Below are 26,380 nucleotides of genomic sequence, written 5' to 3' on the forward strand. Positions count from 1 at the left end.
CCTTGTTTCTTTAAGTAACAAAAATACTTTCATAAAATGAGATGGATAAAACACATGAAGAAAAAGCACAAAATATTTTTCCAGTTTCCCAATATTATTTTAAGTGTTTAATTAATCTAATATGAACCACCACTTACTTTTTAGAAAAGAAAAAGAATTTTGTCATTTCATTTCTTCATTCACTCATTATTTCATTAAGATTTATTGAGTACCTACTATGTACAAGACACTACATTAGGTGTTGAATTTATGATAAGTGGTTTGTGACTTCATGTGTTCATACTATTAAGCAAGAAAGCATATTGTTTGTGTTTGGATAACAGACTTTTACAACATTTAATGATAAAGCAGAGGGAGAAATAAAACACGCAAAAAGATATTTCAAAGGGTAAAGCATGAAGGCAAAGGCAAGTAAATTATAACATAAGTAGAAATGAGTCAATATAGAAGATGGGGTATTTTATTGAAATTTTATATTATAAAAAGAATCTAAAACCAAAATGAACAACATTAAAAAGGAAAAAATAGAAGTTTATAATACAGCATTTTGAGTAACTTCTATAGCTAGACTAGAGGTAGATGGAAAGAGTTGTGCTGAACAATATTTTAATCCCATGTCATATCCTGTTATATCATTGGATTATAGATCCACATTTAGAAGGAACCTGTGATACCATTTAATCCAACTCCCTAATTTCACAGATGAGAAAACTGAAGGTAGTTTGTTACTTTTTCAGAGCACCACAAGTAGTAAATGTGTGATTTTCAGAGTCATTTCATTTTGAAAATCTGGCATTTTCCTTTTTTAAAAAGTTATTTTAATAGTATTTTATTTTTTTACTTGCACATAAAAAAGTTTTCAACATTCATTTTTCATAATCTTTTGAACTCCAATTTTTTCCTCCTTTCCTAACCTTTCCCCTATCCCAAGATATCAAGCAATAATATAGGTTATACATGTATAATAATCATATTAAATATATTTCTACATTAGTCATTTTGGGGAAAAACATCAGAACGAAAAGGGAAAAACATGAGAAGTAAACAAAACAAAACAAAAAGGTAAAAATAGTATGCCTAGATCCATATTCAGTTTCCATAGTTCTTTCTCTGATATTTCTGGCATTTTCCATCCCAAGTCTATTGGAATTGTCTTGGATCACTGTATTGCTGAGAAGAGCTAAGTCTATCATAATAGATCATCATACAATTTTGCTGTTACTATGTACAAAGTTCTCCTGCTTATGTTCACTTCACTAAGCATCAGTTCATGTAAGTTTTTCCAATATTTTCTAAAACCAGCCTGCTCATTATTTCTTATAGGACAATAATATTTATACCATAACTTAATCGGCCATTCCCCAATTGATGGGCATTCATTCAATTTCCAATTCCTCATCACCACAAAAAAAAAAAAGCTGCTACAAACATTTTTGCACATGTGAGTTTTTTCCTTCTTTTATGATTTCTTTGGGATACAAGCCCAGTAGTAGTACTGCTGGATCAAAGGTTATATGTAATTTGATAGCCCTTTGGGCATAGTTCCAAATTGCTCTCCAGAATGGCTAGATCAATTCACAACTCTACCAATAGTGTATTGAATTTTTTATTTCCACAGTTATTTCATTTTTTTTGACATTTTATTTAATATTTTCCCCAGTTACATTCAAAACAAATTTTTCATTTGTTTTAAGATTTTTGAGTTGTAAGTTCTCTCTCTTATCCCCATCCACAATTAAGAAACCACATGTGAAGCTATGTAAAACATTTCCATAAAAGTAAAATTGTGAAAGAAAACATAGATCTCCCACACTAATGAATATAAAAATCCTCAAGAAAAATTAAGTTAAGAGAGAAACAGAGAGAAAGAGAGAGAGACAGAGAAAGAGATAGACAGAGAGAGAGACAGAGAGAGAGAATGAATGCTTCAATCTGTATTCGGATTCAGATTCAATCAGTTCCTTCTCTGGGTATGGACAGGATTTTTTGTCATAAGTCCTTCACAGTATTTGTGGATGATTTTACTATTGAGAATAACAAAGTAATTTATACCTGGTTGTTTCAGAACATTGCTATTACTTTATATACAGTATATTTCACTTTATTCAGGGAAGACTTTCCAGGTTTTTTTCCTGAGAGTATCCTGCTCATCATTTTCAAGAGAACAATAATATTACATCAAAGAAACTTGTTTTAATTATTTTTTTACAATTACTATTGATAATTGCATTTTCCCCCATTTATTCTCTCTCTTCTTTCACCCTGTCCTTCCTCAAAAGTGTTTTGGTACTAACCATTCCCTCCCTTAATATACCCTCTCTTTTATCACTCCTCTCCTTTTCTCATATTCCATTCCCCTCCTATATTTCTGCAAGGTAAGACAGATTTCTATACCCCTATTGAGTATATATGTTACATCCTACTTGAGCCAATAAGATTTACTCAGTCCTCCTTTCCTTCCTCTCTTCCCCTCCACTGTAAAAGGTTTTTCTTGTCTCTCTTTTTTTTTTATGGCAGATAATTTGCACCATTCCTTCTCCCTTTCTGTTTCTCCCAATACATTCTCCTTTCACCCTTAATTTCATCATTTTTTAAAAAAAAAGTTATTATTCCTTCATATTCAACTTATACCCCTGTCTTCTCTCTATATATACTCCTGTCATAATAAGGAGAAAGTTCTAATGAATTAGAAGTATCATCCTCCTATGTAGGAATGTAAACAGATAAACCTTATTAAGTCTCTTATGATATCACTTTCCTGATTATCTCTTTATGCTTGTCCAATCTTATATTTGAAAATCAAATTTTCTATCAGTACTGGTCTTTTCATCACAAATGCTTGAAAATCCTGTTTCATTGAATGACCATGTTTTCCTCTGAAGGGTTACATTCAGGTAAGTGATTCCTGGTTGCAATCCTACTTCCATTGCTTTCTAGAAATATTCTAAGTTCTCTGGTCCTTTAAGTAGAAGCTGCTAGATCTTATGTTATCCTGACTGTGGCTCCACTAGAATTGTTTCTTTCTGGATACTTGCAATATTTTCTCCTTGACCTGGGAGTTCTGGAATTTGGCTATAAAATTCCTGGGAGTTTTTATTTTGGAATCTCAGGATGGGATCGATGAATTTTTTCAATTTACCCTCTAGTTCTAGAAAATTAGAACAGTTTTCCTTGATAATTTCTTGAAGGATGATATCCAAGCTTTTTTTATCATGACTTTTAGGTAGGTCAATATTTTTTTAATTATCTCTCCTGAATCTTTTTCCCAGGTCTGTTGTTTTTCCAGTGAGATATTTCACATTTTCTTTTTTTTCCCATTTTTTCGGTTTTGCTTTATTGTATCTAGATTTCTTATAAAGACATGTCAATTGTTTAATTCTATTTTTTTTAGGAATTATTTCCCTCGTTGATTTTTTGTACCTCTTTTCCCAAAAGGTCAATTTTGCTTTTTAAGACATTTTTCTTTTCATTAGCTTTTTGTATTTCCTTTTGACCTTTCTCAATTCTTTTCCTAATTTTCCCTCTAACTCTTTTACTTGATTTTCAAAGTCCCTTTTGAGCTCTTCGATGACCTGAGCCCAATTCTTATTTTTCTTCAAGGCTTTAGTTGTAGGAGCTTCAACTTTGTTATCATCTTCTAAGTGTGTTTTGATCCTCATTGTCACCAAAATAACTTTCAGTGTTCAGAAATTATGGCTCTGTTTCCAAGGTGGATGGTGCATTGTCCCAAGCTTCAGGGGTTTTGTGCAGCTGTTTTCAGAAATCCTTCTAGGAATCTGACCACAAACTCTTTTCTGTCTTGGAACTGTTAAATGTGCCTCTATCCTACAGTAGCTGAAAAATCTAGTGTGCTGACTGTGTCTGGACCTCTATTGAACTGGGCTGCACTGGAACTGCACACCAGAATTCCATCTCATTGCCACAGACCCTGTTTGTTGACCTTCTGAGTCCTCCATGATGTCTTCCAGCTGAGAGATCCAGAAGCCTCCAGCACTGCCTTACTAATATTAGGATCCAAGCTGGAGTTGGGGCTAGAGTGAAATCTACACTAGGATTGCAAGCTGAGTTCCTACTCTGATTCCACATACCTTTTCTGCTACCCTTCTACCTCCTGTTTGGTGTCTCTTAAGAGAGACTTCTGGAAGCCATCAGTACTACTTCAGAAGTCGGCCCAAGTTGGGGCTGAAGCTGGGGCTACACTCTGGACTCCTACCTTTTCTGCTGAACTTCTCCATTTTCTACTCTATTTTTTTGGGGTATTCAGATGCTCTAAAGTTTGTTTAGAGACATTATTTAAAGGAATTTGCAGCAGTTTGGGGGAGAGATTGGGCAAATTCTTGCCTTTAGCCCACCATCTTGGCTCTGCCTCAGGCATTTTCCTTAATCTAGCAGTCTAGTAAACTAGTGATTTAGTAAACTTGTTCAAAGAAAAAGTTATGGGGTTAGTGTGCTATGATTTGTTCTTAGTGAGGCTTTGCTGCCTCAGTAATTATGAGACAGAATGAAATAGAATGTCAGAAATGAATTCTTCCATGAGTATTTTGTTTAATCCACATCCCCCCCCAAAAAAATCTCGGTTACTACATATGTGATGGGCAATCATTCATCCATTCTTGAATGTTTGTGTATTATCTGAGGCAGCCCATTCCAATTTTAGACAGGCTTACAATTGTTAAGAGATTTTCCTTATATTCAATTGTGATCTGTTAATCTTCAGTCTCCCACATTGTTGCCCCCCTGAACAAAAAAAAAATAATACATCCAATCCTTCTGACATGACAGGCAACCTTTGAGTGCTTCAGAAGACTATCATCCTGCTGTCTTGTTCTAGTAATCTCCTCCTAGCTAAACATCTCCAACTCCTTCACCAGATCATCATAGAGCAAGAAATAGAAGTTCTTTGACTCTCCAATTTGTCAGTGTCTTACTTAGTCAATGGTTCCCAGAAATAAATGAGATCCAATGTGATCTGACCAGGCCAGAGTACACAGAGAATATTTCCATCTAATTCCTAGAAATTCTTCTTCTTCTAAGGCTGACTAAGTTTGTATTAGCTTATTAAGCTGCCAAATCATACTTTAGACTTACATTTTAGATTTAAATTGTTATTCTAATACCAACTTTCCTTTCTCAATGGTTATAATACATTTATAAAATAATGAGGTGTTTTTTTTTTACAATTTTCCCAGAGATTAGAAATGAAACTCAAATGGTTTCCCATTCTATCCTTTTACCTCCATGACTAATAATGGTATTTAACTATCTGTAATCTAGCATCACCTTTTCCCATATTGCATAATATTTCTGTCACTAAGAGAATACATTCACAAAATTCATCAGTTCCTTTAGCTATGATTCCTCCCAGATGATTATTTAAACCCATCAAGGACAGCTAAGTTGTTCTCTTATTTCTTCTCATTTACCTTCAGTCTCAACTCCAAGCAGGAAAAAAATCACTCTTCTTTATAAAGAAAAGATCATCAAAATAAAAACTAAGTCTGTGACATTCACCTTGTAAGTATTTCACAACTTCTCTCATCCTTCTCTTGCCTAGCATCCCTGATGCTAGATTAGGGATTTAAGAGTAGGCTTGGAAAAAAATATTTCTAAATTTGAATTACAACAGTGGAAGAACATTGGAGGTATATATGAAAGTGGAAAGGAGATATAAGAAAGAATAGAAGTTAGGGCAAATAATTTAAAAAGAAATAAAACAAAATAATGAATAATAGTGTTTAAAATAAATGGAAACAATCACTAATACAACAAACTTAAGAACTCTTGGAGCAATTATTAATTCTCTTCCTCATGTAGACAGACACTCATGTTCTGGAATTCTCAGATGAATTAAACTAAACTGAATTGAATAAAACCCAGACTTACAGACCTAAACACAGGCACAGTTCTTATACTCTTTAAGCTTGTGGGGAATCCCAACAAATGCAGTTCCTTGCTTCAAAACTATAAATTTATCCAGTTTATTAGACCATTTTAAACTCCATTTCCATAAGTCAATGGGTCAAGCAGTTAACATTTATTAAGAACTGAGCATCAGACACTGGATATTGGGGAACAAAAGGCAGGGAAAAAAAGTCACCATCCTCAAGGAATAAATATTCTAATCTGGGCATGAATAATTTAGTACATTCAAAATATAGCAAATGTAAAAGGTAATCTTTTTTTTTTTAATAGCCTTTTATTTACAGGATATATACATGGGTAACTTTACAGCATTAACAATTGCCAAACCTCTTGTTCCAATTTTTCACCTCTTACCCCCCCCACCCCCTCCCCTAGATGGCAGGATGACCAGTAGATGTTAAATATATTAAAATATAAATTAGATACACAATAAGTATACCTGACCAAACAGTTATTTTGCTGTACAAAAAGAATCAGACTCTGAAATATTGTACAATTAGCTTGTGAAGGAAATCAAAAATGCAGGTGTGCATAAATATAGGGATTGGGAATTCAATGTAATGGTTTTTAGTCATCTCCCAGAGTTCTTTTTCTGGGCATAGCTAGTTCAGTTCATTACTGCTCCATTAGAAATGATTTGGTTGATCTCGTTGCTGAGGATGGCCTGATCCATCAGAACTGGTCATCATCTAGTATTGTTGTTGAAGTATATAATGATCTCCTGGTCCTGCTCATTTCACTCAGCATCAGTTCGTGTAAGTCTCTCCAGGCCTTTCTGAAATCATCCTGTTGGTCATTTCTTACAGAACAGTAATATTCCATAATTTTCATATACCACAATTTATTCAGCCATTCTCCAACTGATGGACATCCATTCAGTTTCCAGTTTCTAGCCACTACAAAAAGGGCTGCCACAAACATTCGTGCACATACAGGTCCCTTTCCCTTCTTTATAATCTCTTTGGGATATAAGCCCAGTAGTAACACTGCTGGATCAAAGGGTATGCACAGTTTGATAACTTTTTGAGCATAGTTCCAAACTACTCTCCAAAATGGTTGGATTCGTTCACAACTCCACCAACAATGCATCAATGTCCCAGTTTTCCCGCATCCCCTCCAACAATCATCATTATTTTTTCTGGTCATCTTAGCCAATCTGACAGGTGTGTAGTGGTATCTTAGAGTTGTCTTAATTTGCATTTCTCTGATTAATAATGACTTGGAGCATCTTTTTATATGACTAGAAATAGTTTCAATTTCTTCATCTGAGAATTGTCTGTTCATATCCTTTGACCATTTTTCAATTGGAGAATGGCTTGATTTTTTATAAATTAGAGTTAATTCTCTATATAATTTGGAAATGAGGCCTTTATCAGAACCTTTGACTGTAAAAATATTTTCCCAGTTTATTGCTTCCCTTCTAATCTTGTCTGCATTAGTTTTGTTTGTACAAAAACTTTTCAGTTTGGTATAATCGTGTAAAAGGTAATCTGATAGGACAAGACTCTAACAGCTGAGGAGAGAAGAGAGACTAAAAAAGGCCTCCCATATAAGTTATGACTTGAGCTGAATCTTGAAGGAAATCCAAAGGCAAGGTGAGTGAGCAAAATACATCAGGTATGAGGAACATACCTGCAAAGGGAGAGACAGAGTTTGAGGAAATGCAAGTTCCTGCAAAGGGATGCAAAGGGAGAGACAGAGTTTGAGGAAATGCAAGTTCTCATTTGAGGGGATTAAAATTGTAGAGAATTTCTCCCCTACATTTTAATGGACTCTATGAAAATCGATTCAGCCTTCAAATAATTAATCCAAAGCAGTTGCTAAATTGCAGTCTGATATCAAAAGAGGTATCTTGGCTCTTGTTCTATTTTAAACAAAGAATACTCTTGTTTTGTTCTTTTCTATTTTTAAACAGGCTAATTTCATTTGTTCTGTCAAATGAAACTCTTTCCTTGATACCAGGATTACCTTCCTTCTTCTCTTTTCCTTTTGGAACTAAATGCTCAACTCATTTCTTTGAGTTGTGTGTTTAAAGTGGGGAAATTTTACCTTGTTTTCCTCTTGTTTTAAGTTTATTTAAACATTCATTTCTCTTTTAGGATATTCCCCCTCCCTTTTATAGATTTACCTAAAATTGTCCCACCAAATGGGCAGATTATATATTTTGAAAAAAAAATTGAAAGTAACCAATATAGTGAAATGGGCCTTTTTTCCTACATATTCCATAAGCCCTCATCATCCTGACCCCTTCACACACATGTAAACAGATAGGGATTTACTTGTTAACTTTTATTCATTCAAACTTTCACTAGAAGTCTAGGTAAGCCCCAGAGGGAGTGGAAAACATTCTTTTCTCCTCTGAAAGTTCCTTGTATTTCCTTTTCCCCATCATATTTCTTTTTATTTTCTCCTAGAACAAAATGCTCTTTAAATGACCAAAATGACTAAGGGGAAAAATTCAAATTTGTACTGCTTCCAAAAATTGGTTACAAGGAAAATCTGGCTGCTTAAGAGTATTTTCCAATTGTTGGCCTTGTTTTACCAATAACATGCCATGAAGAGACAAAACAGAGGAATGCCTGCCGGCTTCAGAGACTACATTTAGGAACAGGAAAGTTGAAATACTTTTCTGGCATCTGCTATAGTAGAAGAGAATTTTCATTTAATCACAATTAGGGCTTTCCTTTTCATATAGGAAGATTCATCTACAATAGTTTTATTTCCATTCTCATTTAAGCTTCTGTGGCCTGCCAATGATTTTTTAAAAATTACAATCCTAATTTCCTTGCCTTTCATCCCATAGCTTTTTCTGCTGTCTATTGATTTCCAAGCTCATTGCAAAGTTGGCTGCTGTGGGTAAAAAGTTTACTCTTTCTCCCTATTCGTTACTTTTTACTCTTGACAGAATAAGCATATGGTCCTAAAGCTCTATGAAATTGGATCCTTGGAACCAGTTTCTGTTGTAAATTTCATTGCTAGTTACCTTTATGTGATGTTACATTATATATAACATTTACTTTATGTAAAAGGATGAATAAAAAGAATGAATATACTTTAGATTTTTTGTTTCTGGATATGAAATTCAGATGATTTCACATTGAATTTATAGCTAATCCTATGTATTTAGTTTATCTTATTGAATACATTGCACAATTTCCATTTTCAATATTTTAATTGAGAAAGGGATGAATTAATACATCCCTATTATTGCCTCAGGCACATCTCTTAAACATATGGTATTCATTAGGAAATTTTGTTTTCTTCTCTGAATTTCAAAAGTTGCATATACTAAAATCCGATACTAGACTGATTTTTATTTTCTTTCTCCTACAGCACAGTGTGGGGCCCTTTGTGTCACTGTGTTTAATGGTCCATTATAATTTGCTGTAGGGCATCATTTTACTCTTTGGCCTTACCCAATTTATCCTAGGAAGAACAAGTCCCAGAGTCTGAAGGTATCCTCTGAAATGGATAACTTCTATTCCCTTTCTGTTGATTCCTGCAATAACAGTACAGGGTAAAAGACTTTATAAGTTTTATCATCATCTTACATTTCATGCTAAAATCAAGAAAAACATAGGCTGAATTTCCAACTAGATGCAGATACTTGGACTTTTAAAGAATATCTTTGACTTTTATGTATCCATTAGCAATCAAGGATGACTCGATTGGAGAGTGGTTGGTTATTCACCAAAGTTTATCACTGAGAAAATAGGCTTCTTTATTTTACTGAGGTAGAAGACTACAGGAGAATATGGCCTTTCTTGTTTAAAAAAAAACTACTCTTGCTCTGAATCTTTGACTATTTCCCTTTACTAGCCCAGAAGGAAACAAAATGAGTAGATTCTTGGAGTTACCTACTATTTGAGCCAAGTCTACTAGAGTCTATCAAGATCCTGTAATTATTAGATAGCTTCATTTTACTCTATATCAAAGATGGGTACACAGAATTATTTCTAAACAAGTATTGTTTAGATTTCTATTTAGATTTACACTTTAGTTTTAATTTAGTTTAGTTTTCTAAACAAGTGTTAGATTCTCATTGACAAGTTTCAAAGGGAATAAGTTTTCCAATTTTTTTCTAAAATATGCAATAGATAATGACAGACATCTTCATTAAATATTCTGCCAAGAAATGAGCTAGCATAGAATGGAAGATAGAACATTGGTTTCAAAGTTAGGAAAACATATGTTTGAATCCTGTCTCAGATAGTTATTTTCTCTGATACTCTAGGCAATGCACTTAAAGTGTTTGAGTCTTAGTTTCCCATTCTGTAAAATTAGAGATTGGATTTAATGATTTTTGAGGTTTCTTTCAGACCTCTGATCTCATAAGTGGTATCTGTTAAGTGGGGTATTTTAATATTTAGAGACTCTCCAAATGAATATTGAGAAAGACATGATTTTTTAATGTTACTTTTTCTCCAGATTATAATACAAGTGAACAAAAACAAGCCTGTAAGAAGCATGAACTCTATGTGAGCTTTCGAGATTTAGGGTGGCAGGTAAGAATAAAATAAATGTTTCTGATGAGTTGAAGTCTCTTTGCTCCCTTGAATACAACCAACCCTTCAGTTATTGTGAATTTCTTTGTATTAATCTTTATTTTCTCCTTCTTCTAAAGAATGATAGTGAACAACTTATGACATAACTTAAAGCTTATCTGTTACCTGTATCTTTTTTTTTGATAGTTCCTACCCTGAAAAATCTAAAATATGGCATTGAGGATGACAAATCCTTGACTATACTGTGCATAAGACAAACTCATAGAATGCTTTTACTTTTTAATAAAAAAAATACATTCAGACTGTATCTCCCTATTTCATTCATGCTAGAAGTTAGTTTAGTGGTTGGCTACTCATAAGACTGGTCTACTCTAATCATATAATATGGTCATTTTCCAACCTGTAATGATTTTCCTGTTTTGAATTGTCAATCTAAAACATTAAGAAACTTCAGAATCCATAGTGTCCAACCTCTTATTTTTTCAAAGGGGAAAATTGAGGTCTAAAAGATCATATAAGTTGTCCATGTCACAAAGCTTACTGAATGAAAATATCCTCTGTCAATGGAGATAGGTCCATGGTCTGCAGCACTTTTAACTTCACTCCAGCTACTATAATGTTTGCCTTTGAGAATATTTATGATGTTAATAGGCAAATAGTAGCAAAAAAGAAAAAAAAAGGAAGGAAGGATTTAGCTTTGTGTAGAAACAGAATGAGGTTAGAATTTGGGAGCTTTTTGCATACTATCTACTGACTCTCCAAACTATGAAAAGTTTAGAATTGACTAGTCTTAGAAATGTCCTTTCTTGTCAATAGGATTTAAAACAACAACAAAAACACATTATCCTTAGCACTTTTCATATACAATCTTTCATATGTATAGATGGATAATTAAATTTGCTTCTCAACGTTGTCTACTAATGTTGACTTTGGAGGAAGAAAATTCTATATTTGTACAGGGGCAAGATATAATATATGTTTGTCATAATTGTTTTAATGAATTAAAATTTTTCACTTTTCCTAGGCATTCCTTCTGGATCAGGAGTTCAAATCTTTATCTCAGATGTTTACTGGAAAGTTACTTAGCCCTATTTGCCTCTGTTTTCTCATCTGTAAAATGAGCTGGAGAAGGAAATAGTGAGGCATTTCAGTATTTTTGCTAGGAAAATTCTAAATGGTGTCATAAAGTGTCAGGCATGACTAATCAACTAAATAATAACAAAACTTATAATACTAAATCTATGACCTTATAAATGGTCCTCATATAAAATTTCTTATGGGATGTACTCCTGGGTTATTGAAGACTCTGTCAGCAGATAATATACTCTTGAAGATTTCATCAAGCTAAAAGAATGATCCTGACAGTTTTTGCCTATTGGAAAAATTAAGAGTGATCAATCTATTTAAGTGAATTGCTGATTATTAAAGTATGGAGAGTTCATTTCTAAAAGTTCACTCTAAGATGGTGTTGATTAGTGTTATTTTACTATAGCAATTCATGAAAGCATTTACTAAGATGTGGAGAGGTGGAACTTTGAATAAGTACAGGGAATATTCATAGAAATGAAAGTAAACTTTTTTTATATGTTAAAGAATCTAAATAATATTTCAGAATGTATCTTAATGATTCAAGATATTCATGAACATGTGTTAATAGGGAAATATTTACATCTGCATGTAAAGATGTGTTGTGTATTTATACACACCCATGTATATGAACTTTTTTTTTCTAGACTTATAATTTCATTGGTATTTGGAAGGTCCCTGAGAGAACACTTCCTTTACCAATTGAGATAGACACCTTCCCCACACTTTATAGTCTTAGAAAATTATCTTAGGCAATGAGAGTTGTTATTTGTTTGGATCAGACTGTCAACATTCAAATTATGAGGGAAGCTCTTTATACTCTTCATTATGTTGTCTATCACATGCACACTCATAATCACACTATTATATATAATGTAACATTTATAATTATATAAATATAATATTTTATAAAGAATATTTGGGAAAATTGAAATGAGTTTAACAATAAAAATTTTGATTTATAGTCTTATTGTGAACTTTAACAATAGAAGTTATTCTTTAATGATTGATTACTGGAGAACACTGAAAAATTTAATAAAATTTATTAAAGTTTGAGGATCCTTTGAACATTATTTTTTTAGGAATTCAAGTATTTATGAATTTTGCACTTTTGAAGTAAAGGGCAGTACACTGTTTACACATGGAATAATTCATGCAGATATATTCATTTAATATTATCTTTTTATGGGCATATTTTAGGATTGGATTATTGCTCCTGAGGGCTATGCTGCTTTCTATTGTGATGGAGAATGCTCTTTTCCATTGAATGCCCATATGAATGCTACCAATCATGCCATAGTTCAAACTCTGGTAGGTACATTTGTCCTTTTTTGTTGTTTATTTTTGTAAGAATGAAAATTTATTAAGATTGGGGAGATGAACATTATGCCCCAAAGTAAAAAAAAAAACTCCTGGACATGCATCTTTTCTGTGGCGGTTTTCAAACCCACCTTTTCCTAATCATGTGCTGCCAACCAGTAGGGCAACAACTCTCTCTATATAAGCTGCCTTCCACCATTGCCACACATTCTGCCTTCAATATTCCTGCCTTCTTATTCCTGATTTGACATTTCTGGGTATATCTGTTTTTAATACAGAAAGCTATTACTAAGCACTTTTACTTAGTCTATTCACTTTTAACAAATTGCATCTTTTCAGAATCAGATTGTGGTCATGAGTTCCATTACATTTAAATTCAGTGATTCCTATGAAATCAACACAATTTTTCCTTTGTATTAGGATCTCTTGTATACTTTATTCATTGCTCTTTTTTTTTCATTTACTTTTATATAACTATCTATGGTTACTGGCTTGGATAGTTTCATTTGTCGATTTTTTTGATTGTCTTCACCCTATATTATACATGCTACTATGTGACACTAATCACAGTAATTCTATGTGGGATATTTTATTTTGTCTCATACCTTTCCATTGTAAAGTTTTCTTGTTCAAATTGGTAAGCTTCAAAATAAACACTTGTTTAAACCAACCCTTGGTAAACCTTACTTACCTATATGCCTTAATAAATAAGATTTCGTTATTCCTGTGTTTTCAACAGTTCTCCCAATTCCCAATTCCTCTTTGAGAAACCATCTTCCCAGCCCACTGTTCAATTCCCATGTGTACCCACTCTGCTCTTAATCTGGCAACATCAGCAGTGATAGGAATTTGAAAACATGTCACACACACACACACACACACACACACACACACATTTCACAAATCATTGGTGCTCTAAGTTCTTCAGGATTTTCTCCAAGATTTCATAAATTTTACTAATACTTTCTAGGTTAAAAGTAAGATTGGAATGCTCCTTTCTTCTATCCTCAATGCCACATTCTTCTACCACCCAACTTTCTTTCACTCCAATTTACATCTTAATACAAGTCATAATTCCTCTCTGTGTCTTCAAATTTTATTTTCTCCTTGGTCCTCCTTGTATAGTTTTTTTTTTCCTTGTTTGTTTTGTAACGAGCATTCCAATCTTATTTTTAACCTAGAGAGTGGAGACACATTCTTCTGGAATTGAAATGAATTTACATTTTGCCTATGCATATGCTATATGATGCTAATAGAAATATAAACATAGCATGCTCTCTGAAACCATTGTAAAAATATTTTTTCTTACATTTGCCATTCACACTTGCTTCATGTCTGATACCCAGCCCACGTACTGTTTTTGCTACTTTTTGGTTATGTTTTGTAACTATAGTGATAAAAACTTCTAGCCCTAACTATTGGCTTTCCAGGGGGTTCAGTATTTGACAGCTCATAATACTTAATTTATTTATGATAGGTTCTTGCCTTTTCCCCTATGAATGATGGGATCTGTTTATCCAACATTAATTTTAATAATTAATTTTAAAATTGTAATTAATTTAGCACATTTCTCCTATGCTCTAACAAAGACAGAAACATAAAGAAACTGATCCATAAGCAGAAATCCAATTTTGAGATACTCCCATTTTGGTTTTCCAAGTAATGATTTCCTGATATCTCCCTTGATTTTACTGGATTCCTGACTCTCTCTACAATCTATGTATTTATACAACCCAAGTCATTAAAAGTAGTTACACACTAGTTTCTTAAGGACTCCTAATGGGAAAGAACAACACACTAATTTAGGAAAAAACACTGCAAAAACAAATTCAACAACTAATACACTTTAAGTTGTAACAAACTTTCAAGAAAATTCCATGTTATTGTTATTATGAGAGAGCCTTAAAAGACCTCAGCTCAAGTTTAAACTTTGCTATTTATTAGCTGTGTAACTTTAGGTAAATGACTCAATCTAATTGAGTCTGGATTTTTCCTTCTGTAAAATATGGATAATGAGACTTGCCTCACAGGATTATGAGGAACATGCTTTGTAAATATCAATGCATTATGTAACTATCAACCATTATACAAAAAGAACTAGATTTGATTTTTTCTTGGTTTCTTAATCTTGGCAAAAATCTTTGGAATATAAATTAGCTCACTTTTTCATACCCTCAAGAATTTTTGACCATGATGCAAGGTTCTGAAGGAGTACTGAGCTATATAGTAAACAATGCTATTTAAAAATAAGATAAAAATTGTAGAAATATTTCTGTAAAAGCATATGTCAAATTAGAGAAATTTAGTAGAAAGAAGGGAACAATACAAAATGTCTACTTTGTACTAGACGTTGTGCTAAAACTCTTTCTAGATATTATCTCATTTGATATAATAGCCATGAGAAATAGGTACTATTACTATGTTCATTTTACAATTAATGCAACCTATTTAGATAGTGTTTAAATTACTTGCCCAAAGATTGACAGAAACTATCTGAGTCATAATTTGAATTCTGGTCTTTGTCTAGGACCAGTGCTTATTAATTATGTCATCATTTACATGTATAATAAAAAAGGCAAGTTATTTCAACAATTTTTAGCCTCAGTTTCCTCATCTCAAAAATAGGTATTATGACTTCTGTGGCACCTACAGTGGAAGGTTGTTGGGACTGTCATAGGAAATAATATGTGGGGAATAATTACAAAACTTAAAGAAATTAATCAGTTATCAAGTCAACATACATTTATTAAGTATTTACTATCTATCAGAGACTGCATCAATATAAATCTCAGTGTTAATAATAAGCATTTGTTATTATTATTAGAATCATTATTCTATTTTCATTCTAATATGTATTATATGTCATATATAATATTACATATATTATTATTCTATTGTTATTAGAATCAATGATGGTTGAAATATAAGACAACAATAATAATATTGTGCACATTTATATAGCAATTTTAAGTTTTACAAAGCACATTTTTTCACTACAAGCCTGTAAACAAGTGGTTTTTTTATCTGTCAAGTGGCAAAATACTTGCAACATTAATCGTGCATGACAACCATATATTCAATGATCTACTAATATTTCTGGAGGCCCAACACAATTAACAGCTATTGTTTATTGACATGAGAAGTTTTTGTAATAGTAGTTCAGCCACAGAAGTATAAGTAAATGGGCATTGGGAAATATCACAAAATCTCAGTGCATAATTTGATCAATGATTATACATTGTTTAAGTAAATTAAGTAAATATACTTGGGAGAAAATGGCTATTGAATTGAGATATTATAAAACATTGTTTAATGACTAGTAATAAAAACAAATACTAGCTAGTATTTTCATAGCATTTCAAGGTTTTCAAAGTGCTTTACAATATCTCAGTTTATCCCTATAAAAACTCTGGGAGGTAGATGTTATTGTCATCATTCTACTTTTACAGATGAGAAGGGGATTAAATTACTTAAAAAAGATCACGCACATATGGAATGAATGTCTAAAGCTAGATTTTAATTTAAGTTTTCCAAAACAGTGGTCCATGTCATGACTTGCAAGTGAATTACCTTAATCACTGAATGGGTATTGCCTCAGGAAAACTGAGACCTGGGGAAGATCTTAACTTTTAAAAATCCAAGGTTTCCCATTTTAGGCCATCACCTGTCATCCTGTTCTATATCTGGCCACTGGACTCAGATGGCTCTGGAGGAGAAAATGAGGCAGGTGACTTTGCACAGGTTCCCCTCACTTTAATCTAATTCATTTGCATGTCATAGTATTATCTCCCTGATGTCATGGTATCATCTCCCTGATATCATGGTGCTCTTGGAGAACAAAAGACAACAATAATGCTCTATCTATTGTATCTCTTAGTTGCCTAAGAAGAAACAGCAGTGGGAGAGGATAACATATTTGCTTATATAAACATAAACTGAAGAATGACAAGAAATGTCAAAAAATAGTTAAGCTGGTAGAGACCCTAAAATCTGAGTCCAAACATTGGTATATCATTCTGAAGTTGGTTAAGAATCTCTGAATCATGTGAAACAAGGGATTGATGGTGTTAACCAAAGGTATCAAGGAAGGCCCTTAAGGTATTTTAAAGGAAAAAAAAAACTTATGAGTGAAAAATAAAACCAATCAATGAATTAATGGATACACATTAGGCCTTTGGAAGTGCCAGGAATTCTGTTAGTCACTGGATATATAAGGCAAAAATTAAACAGGGTATTATATTTTCCTGAGGGTGACTATAGATTTTTGTGTGTATAAATATAAATCATTTGCTTTTAAAAGCACAGTCCAACTAATAAGGAGTTATCCTGAAGAAGGACATTTGTTTTTTTATTGAAAAAGAAAAATAACCTCAAGGGAAAGAATGATTTTTAAAAGTAGAATTAAGTGTCTAGTAGTACCAGATCTCAAACTATATTACAGAAAACTACTCAGCATTTTCTAGGAAAAAAAACATAAAAGAAATGAGCAATTGAACAGATGGGGTAAACAAAACTTACAAATAATGGAAGATAGTGATATTGAGTCTTTTAGTTTGCTCTGTTGACTGATCCTTCAGTTAAGGTGTTTGCCCCTATTAGAAAATGAATTTCTTGAAAGCAGAGGCTATGTCATTTTTCTTTCTATATCACCAGCATTTATCATAATAGCTCCTACACAAACAAATGGCTTAATCAGGAATTTTTATTTAACATATATAAACTTCACACAGCTACTGATACAAGGACTTCCTCTTTGACATAAATGGCTGAGAAAATTATGAAGCAAACTGAAAACACAGTGACATGAAAATTACCAGATATGACTTATGTAATAAGTCCTACAAAATATTATATGTTCAAAAATTGCAACATATCTTTTTTTTTTTTTGCTGAAATCACTTGTTTGACATGATTTAGTCTTGAGTTGATAACAGTTGAAAAATGTTCTTTAACCCATCATCAGATTTTTTTTATCACATTAGCTACAAAGCAATCAGGTCATTCTCTCCAAAATCTAGCCTTGATTATGGACAACTAAGTGGTATGGTATATAGAGTCCTGCTCTTGGAATCAGAAAGAACTGAGTTCAAATGTGGCTTCAAATAATTACTAGCCATGTGACCATGGGCAAAGCTATTTGTCTAGGTTCATCATCTGTAAAATGAACTGGGGAACTAAATGGCAAATCACTCTACTATATCTATCAAGCAAACCCCAAAAGGGGTAATGGAGAATTGAACATGACAACAAGTCATTGATTATAGCCTATAGACTCAAAGATGTTTAAACAAAGGAAAATGCAATCCCATCTAAACAAATGCCTTTATCTTATGTTTATTCCTAGAAGAAAAACAAGAGAGAAAATAGCAATTTTTATGATGTACAAAATATAAAAGAATAAATATGGCTACATAAATATATTGAATATAATTTGAAGAAGAAAGAAATAGTAGCTAGGTGAAGGATGAGGATGGAGAGCATGAAAATCTTCATATGTAGTAGAAGATAGCATTTGAGCTGATTTTTAAGTAAAATAGGGGATTCTAAGAGTAGAAATTAGGATTGAATGCATACCAGTCATGGAGAGAAAGGACACTTTAAATAAGCCATGAAAAGTGATTAAAAGTGAGGCAAAGATTCTCATGGTAGTGATAGAAAATGGAACAGTTCTGTGAAGAGACACCAAATGATATAGCTTACCTATTAATGAGGATAAACCAAACAAGTGTAAAAGATTACCTGGCATTTTGAGTTTGTAGTACTGCACATCCAAAAGAAGAGAAAAATCAGGTTATTCTGCTTGCATGCTGAGTACTAGTCAGACAAACCTAGTGCCACAGCAAATTATCATGGAAATAAGACCATGGTTTTTAATGTGATTCATTTTAAAGAATCACATTCTTTCTTGTTTCTTAAGCAGAAAACCAGAACTGATACATGGCCAGGGACAGGAGGATATAGCTAAGATTTGTGAGAATTTCACTATTAAGAATGCCAAGTGGTCCTTGCAACCAATTCCAATTTTTAACTTGATAGGATGGACTTTTCTCTGAGTAACTCAGTTGCCAAGAATAATCACTATTGTGGCTTAGCAGTCCAGCTGCTGTTTAGTATTTCACTTGCATTTAGATTCTATGATTTCCCAGATTTCTGTGCTCCTTTGCACAGAACACAGTACACAGGATGGCCAAAATCTAGGGAAATGGATTTGTAAGTGGTGATTAGAAGAAAATGAAGAATGCAGACTTTATTATTAAAAGGTTTTAATTTCTAGCTTACTATATAAAGTTCTGAGATATAAATATCAAGGTCACGATGGGAAGATGAGAAAACCACAGAAAGGGAAAGGATATCACAATTCCACAGAGCTAAATATTTGACCTATTCCTCTCTTCTGATAGAAAATGTCTGCATAGGTATATCCATAGTCTTCACAATTAATTTACTGAAGAAATATTATGTTAATGTTTTTCTTACTATGATATCTCAATAAAGCTTTCCTTGAAGGGGAAAAAGACATGCGAATGTTATATCTGATGGTCTACAAAAAAGATGATCAAATTCATTGCACAAAGGGCAATGTTTACAGTGAAATGTATTTAGATCTTTTAAGTTTCTTAGTGCACTGTAACAAATTGTATAGTCAGTTTTTTTTTTTGTTTTTTTTTTTTTTTTTTGGTGTGTGTAACATGCCTTTAGAGAAAATATTAGGAAGAATAGGTGTCTGGGTTTCACCCTTGTACAAAAGTACAACAAAACTATAATTATATTATAATCTATATGGAAATTTTTCTTGAAATATCTAATAGTTTATGGATTCTAGTGTTAAGGAATATGGCTCCTTTAAGGGACTAGAGTTGGAACATAGTGCTTAACATAATGCTTAACATGGCAAACTATTTACCGTGATACTCTCCTACTCTTGATCTGATAGATTCATTCTAAATTTTATAGCAACCCTCAATTTTTGTAATCTTCTGCTTTTATCTATTAAATGTAGTGAATTAAGTAAATCCTGGTTTCTCTTCCTTCTGGTGTGAGATCTCTTCTTTCTGAAACTACTTCTCAGTTTCTAATATTAACCACTCTTTTTTCCCCATACTTAGTGTAAACAATGCTTCTGTTTTTCTCTACTTTAAGATATGATCTATAGGGTACAGGCTAGAGAATTCTACTATTGGACATTGTGAAATAAACCATAATCCCTCATGCCCTCTTCCACAGTCAGTCTATCATTGAGTATTTTTTAAACAAATACCATAGTATTAGCACCAGGATAAGTGTTAAGACACAAGAACAAAATTAGCTGTCACCAGAGAACTGACACTCTAATAAAGGAGACAACATGTTAACAACTATATAAGCTATATACAGGATAAATTGGAAATAATCAAAAGAGGGAAGGTGCTGACATTAAGAGGAGAAGGAAAAACTGGTAGATAGTGAGATTTGAGCTTGAAATTAAAGAAGTCAGGAAAATCAAGAGGTAGGAATGAAAAGGGAGAGCATTCCAAGCATGGGGAAAAGCCAATATAAATAGCTGAGCTTGAAAAATAGTGTATATTGTTCAAGGAAAAGCAAGAAAGCCAGTATCACTGAATTTTAGAGTAAATGGAGAATTGAGAAGTGTAAGGTCCAAAAAGACTGGATAGCTACATATATTGGAGGGAGCTGGAAATAAAGGTTTCTAGATGTCAGAGTATTATTTGACCTTGGAGGTGAAAAGAAACCATTGAAATTTATTGAGTAGGGGTGTGTTATGGTCAGGCCTGCATTTTATGAAGACAATTTTGATATCTAAGTGAAGAATGAAATGGTATGGGAAGAGAGTTGTGACAGGCAGAGAAACTAATAGGCTATTGTAATAGTCTGGGAGTAAGAGAGGGCCTGAAGGTAGTGGCAGTATCAGGGACAAGAAGGGGGCAAATGTGAAATACTATTCCAAGGCAAAATGGACATGTCTTGGCAACAGATTGTATATGGAGGGTGAGAGTGAGGGAAAGGTAAAAAATGTCATCTAGGTTAGGTGACTGGAAGGATCATATACTTCCAAAATTAATAAAGAAGTGAGGAAGTTATGAAGAAGGAAAGGTTTAAGGAGAAAGATGAGCTCAGTTTAAAACATGTTGGGTTTAAGATGTCTATGAACATCTAATTTGGAATGTTTGGTAGGCAGTTGTAGATGCAAAACTGGAGGTCAGCAGAGAGCTCAAACATTGTTTACTTTTATATGTGAGGAAACTTCATTATCACAGAGTAAATAAAAATTCATTGGAAAGGAATTTATCCCAGCATATTTGTTCCCAATATGGTTCTACTAAAGGTCTATTTGCAAAAATATAAAAACTTTTTTTGGGGTGGCAAAGAATTGGAATTGTTAAAAAAATAAAAAGTCCATCAATTGGGAAATGGCTGAATAAATTGTAGTATTTGTAGGTGGTGAAATATTTTTTCCTTTAAAAAGTTGCATTGATGCTCTTTAAAAAAAAAAACTGTCACTTCTCAATGACTCTACTTCAAACTCTACTTCAGTAGTACCTCCATTGCAATAAAGACGTACTATTAGGTTATAGAAAAAATCCACATCTTAGAAATTATGGTTCATTCTGAATCTAAAGTCCTCTTTGCCAAAAGGAGGGGGAGAGACTTTTTTCAAAAACAGTTCAGGAAAGTCATGATTAGCCATTAGGTTGATGTGAATGATTGTCTTTTATTTTTATTTTCCTTTGTGTTATTATATTGAATAAGCATATTGTTCTGGTTCTATTGACTTGAATCAGTTCATACATCTTCCTAATTTTCTCTGACTTCTTAGTGTTCATTGTTTCTTTTGGTGCCATAATCACAAAATTATAGGACTAAATATTTACAGATGGAAGGAGTCTTAGAGGTCACCTAATTCAACATTTTAATTTTACAGATGAGGAAATTGAGGCTCAGATAGATTAGTGGTATAAAGTCACACAGGTAGTAATTGGCAAAGCAAATATTTGAATTTATGACTCTAAATACAACATCTTTTCCCCCCCACTTTACCATGTTTTTTCCCCACAATTCCCCGAATGAGAGGTATCCATCCACTTTTTATTCCAAGTTATTTGCCACAACAGAAAATGTTACTATAAATATTTGCATATCTTAAGTATTGACTTTCAATAGTGGTTTCTACATTCATTGAAATATATCCAGTAACACCATCATTTCCCACAAGCAAAACAGTAGTCAGTATATTTAATGGAGAAAATACACTCCTCTCCTTAAAAAAATAATTTTTAAAGGTCATTAAATACCATCAGATGTAATGGCCATAGATTCTTCAAGGCGATGGTTAAAACAAACAATAAAAAAAAAAACCACCCTGATATGGGTTTGGAACAAACTTCTGCTCTGCATCACTGCCCTGGGATATTATACATAAGTCATAGCACAACGCCAACATACATGGGAAGTGGGATTTTTCCTGGCATTGTGCATTATAAATGCAGAACTCTTGTTCCATAAAAAGACATGGAACAAGACAGGCATGTTTGTTGTTAAAGGAAACCATGTTTGTGACTAATACATTAGAAAATCCATGCAAGAACAATCCATCTTTATGTAAAAACTACTTTTGGAAGCTGCCAAGATCATTGAAATATACAGGTTATCAATCATGCATGTGTGGGTTAGGGAAGATAAAGTTGATGAGGGACACAAGCTACATCTAAGAGTCTCAAAAATCTTCCCAGTTTTCCTTTTGTGAGGTCTTAGAAATTTCAAGTTTCTGTCAGCTCACCTCATTTTTCCTGACTTTTCTGTTGACATTTCAATATATATATATATATATATATATATATATATATATATATCCTTTCAGCCAAGGCTGAATATGTATTTCATTGTGCCTCCAGCTCCTGGGGGTTCAATTGACTTTCTGCATGTTCCTCTTGACTTATCAGTAGGATTTTTCATAAACTTTTAGGGAAGGGAGTTGAAGGAGTCTTGAGAAGAGAAGATTTGGGACAATGTAGAGGTGGGAGAGATCAGTGAATTGTCTCTTTACTAAATTATCTCAAATCAATCCTTAGGTAAAGTACCTTTCAGATCAGAATTAGTCAGAACCATTTTTATAGTCAACTTATCAAATTCATTTCTTCCATTCTTAATCCAGATATTTAAACTTTTCCCCCCTCCTCTGCTTCTTTTACTTCATTTGCTCCTATAAAGAGCTGTAGGAATAGAACTAAAATAATCCCTAAGGTTTTCTGCCTTTTTTGTATCCCCAGAACTTGACAGTACTTGGTACTGGCATTAATAAATGCTATTTCATTTACTGATAGATTCAACAAAGAAAAGTTAAAAACACTAGTGATTTGAATTTTTTTATGGCATGAATGTATTCATAATATCTATGCCCTCATTGCTATGGATAGTAACATTATAGGAGCTATTACTTTCAATCTAATTATTCTTATTTTACATTTCTTATACCTGTCTACCTTCAACATGAAATCTACTCTGATGTCTCTTTTTGGAATAAGATTAAGCCTGGTCATGCTAGTATAACACACTTTTTGTTTGTTTGTTTGTTTGTTTGGTGGAGGGGGAAATGAAGGGTTCTGTTAAGTTAGAAAATCTTAAAACCTACACTCAAGTAGATCAGACTAGGTAGTACAGAAGATGCTTATCAGCAAAGATTAGCCACCAGATGTTTTCTCTTTTGTTCACCCACAATAACTCATGAATATCTGTGCTAAGATACAGAAATGTTCTGATCTGCATTAACAGAGGGAATATTAATTAAAATAATATTAATCTATTTATGCATACATAGTTTGAATATTTCTTGTCTTGATTTCACCCTTCACATTGGTGTCAAAGCCTTTTTCCTTAAGCCTAGTTCTGCTCATATCACTCTCTGGCTCAATAGAGGACAAAGGATCCCTTTTAACTCTTCTATCAAATACAAACCTATTTACTTAGCATTTAAAGCTCTTGGAAGCTTGGTTCCAATTTTCCCTTCACACAATCTTTGACCTACATCCTTCTTGATGTCCCTTATATGATTCCTTCTATTTCTCACTTTTACTGAGAATGACCATTGAATATTATTCACTGGAAATTTTGCATAATTACTTTGAAGATCTTTGGGAAACATATGAGGTTAGGAATAAGTTTAAACTTCATGTTTAAAGAAAATATCTACCAAACATAATTGATATTTTAACAATAGGTGCTCATTATTGATTATAAAGGATTCAAGTATTTTAGTTCTTAGGAGCCACAAAATACAATAAATAATTGTTTCTATTTTTAAAAAAAACTATTCCTTTGTTTTCCAGGTTCATCTGATGTTTCCTGACCATGTACCTAAGCCTTGCTGTGCACCAACTAAGCTGAATGCAATCTCTGTACTGTATTTTGATGACAGTTCTAATGTTATTCTGAAAAAATATCGAAATATGGTCGTGCGCTCATGTGGTTGTCACTGAAATTAAATGATAATATCATAGCAACAATATTAAATTTTAAACTAAAGTTTATCAGACTGCAATTTAAAATATATATATTTGGAGAAGAAGGGATCCTCTAAAAGTATTCCAGTTCACTACATCTTTCATCCTATGTACAGTATTATGTATATAGAAGCTTTTTATTTATTTACAAGTATGTAGTCTCTTTAATGAATGAATTATCAGTACAGTCTATTTTCTAGTTCATAGCAGTATATGACAGATCTGACTTTTTGTGGGTTATGTGGAGAGTCATAAACCCATTCCATTTCAACATCAAAAAAAATCTGTACAGTTTTCCTGAAACTAGAACTTCTGTGACTGTTTCATATTGTTAAAAGAAATTGAATACATTTGAAAATGTTGTGCCAATGAAAATCATGGTAGGATATTTATTTAGAGAAGAAATTAAAGAAAAATAATAATAACAACCCAAACAAAAGTGCTTTGGATCAACTCAATTTGTCTTTGAGGGGTCCTGCTCCATTCGATAAAGTGAAATGTTGAACTGATGCTGAGTAAATAAATGGTAGGTAGAACGCAGAAACTGAAAGATTGCATATAATTGTTATAATTGTTTGATTTAACAGAATCAGTGTAACTCTAGGAGCATTTTACTTCTTGGCTAATGGAGGGTAGATTTTGCAAAGGACTCAAAACTACAGGAATTATGTGGAGACAGACTTGAGCCTGTATCCATAACTTTCCAAGTTAACACTAAAAAATTGTAGTACAACCGTCTTACCTCAAATAAATCATGTCTGTCTATTATCTCAAGCACTACTGCTGCAGATTATTTTTTCATGTTTAATAACTTAGTCCAAAATAAAGAAACACATACATGAGCCACCTTGTCCCTTAGACAAGAGTTACTGTATGTGTCCAGGAGCAGAAGGACTTCAACAGAGCTGTTTTCTTGAGCTCTCTGTTACACATAACTAGGCTTGCTGATTGATGTGATGCTAGAGTTTCTAGTTAGTGGAAAGTACTGAAACTCAACTGAATAAAATTACCCAAAACAAAACTCCCTGGAATTATTTTGACACACAAATTGATACATTTAAACAAAATGTTCTTAGAGAATTTTCCATTTAGGAAGAACAGCTGAAATTCATTTTTCATATCTTTGAGTATGTGCTCGTTCAAATCCATGTTGTTGTTTTTTTAGTGGATATTTCATAAAATGTCTTCCCAGAACAGCCAATTCCAAGAGGAAAGGTTCATTTGTGTGTATGTGTGCATGTGTGTTCTTCCCTCTGAAATTAATTTATTTTCTTTCACTGTTGGAATGTCTTCTAAAACCATTCTAAAACATACACTTAACTTTTTGAAGAATGGGCTGTTGTTTTCCAGGACAGTTCTCTTTATGTACTCACCTTCAGATTTATAAGTAGTGATTTCATTGCCTTTTATAACTATGCCTATTTGCAGTTCATGTGAAAATGAATAAAGCACAGTACCACTTGTGAGTTTTCTCACTTGGGGTCATTTGGTTTAAAAAAATGATATCAGGAATAGCTTCAAAAGAGTTATGAGTTTGTTTGTGATTCAGGTATATGGCTATGTTGTTTTAAACACAATTTATCCTAGAGAAAATTTGATGGTTAACTGTATTTTGAGGTACATTAAATAATATATTTTTAATAATGGTGTACCATTTTGAGATTTTTTTTAAAAACTGAAGTTTATAATATTATTCTTTAAAATGTGCTGTTTAAATATATTTCTATATTTTAAAATATAATAAACCTGTAATGCTATGGATGACTATCGTGTGTTTTTTGGGAAAAAAAATCTGGTTTGCATTATTAACAAATATAAAATACAAATACTAAGGACATTCTAAAGACAAAATGTTTAGAGGGAGATGTGATTTCTTTATTTATGATAAATAAATATCATAAATATTTATGAAAGAGTGATTATATATATTTTTCTTAACCTTAAAATATAGAACTGAGAGCAATTATGTGGGAACCACAAGTAAACAGATTTCAACTCAATATAAGAAAGGTTTCCTCAGCAATTAGAGTTGGCTAGATATGATTTTCCTTG

At 32.7% G+C, this 26,380-nt stretch overlaps 1 protein-coding gene across 1 annotated transcript in view; it reads left to right on the forward strand.

The window, feature by feature from the left end:
- BMP5 (bone morphogenetic protein 5) overlaps positions 1–25,993 on the forward strand; it is a 164,343-nt gene extending 138,350 nt beyond the window's left edge. The window contains exons 5-7 of the mRNA XM_003769172.4: positions 10,351–10,427; positions 12,714–12,824; positions 24,155–25,993. Of these exons, the coding sequence (XP_003769220.1) occupies positions 10,351–10,427; positions 12,714–12,824; positions 24,155–24,304 (338 nt within the window). The 3' untranslated portion in view covers positions 24,305–25,993. The remainder of the gene's footprint in view (positions 1–10,350; positions 10,428–12,713; positions 12,825–24,154) is intronic.
- The last annotated feature ends 387 nt before the right edge of the window (positions 25,994–26,380 follow it).

The sequence above is a fragment of the Sarcophilus harrisii genome, chromosome 4 (assembly GCF_902635505.1).
Source record: "Sarcophilus harrisii chromosome 4, mSarHar1.11, whole genome shotgun sequence".
Classification (NCBI taxonomy): domain Eukaryota; kingdom Metazoa; phylum Chordata; class Mammalia; order Dasyuromorphia; family Dasyuridae; genus Sarcophilus; species Sarcophilus harrisii.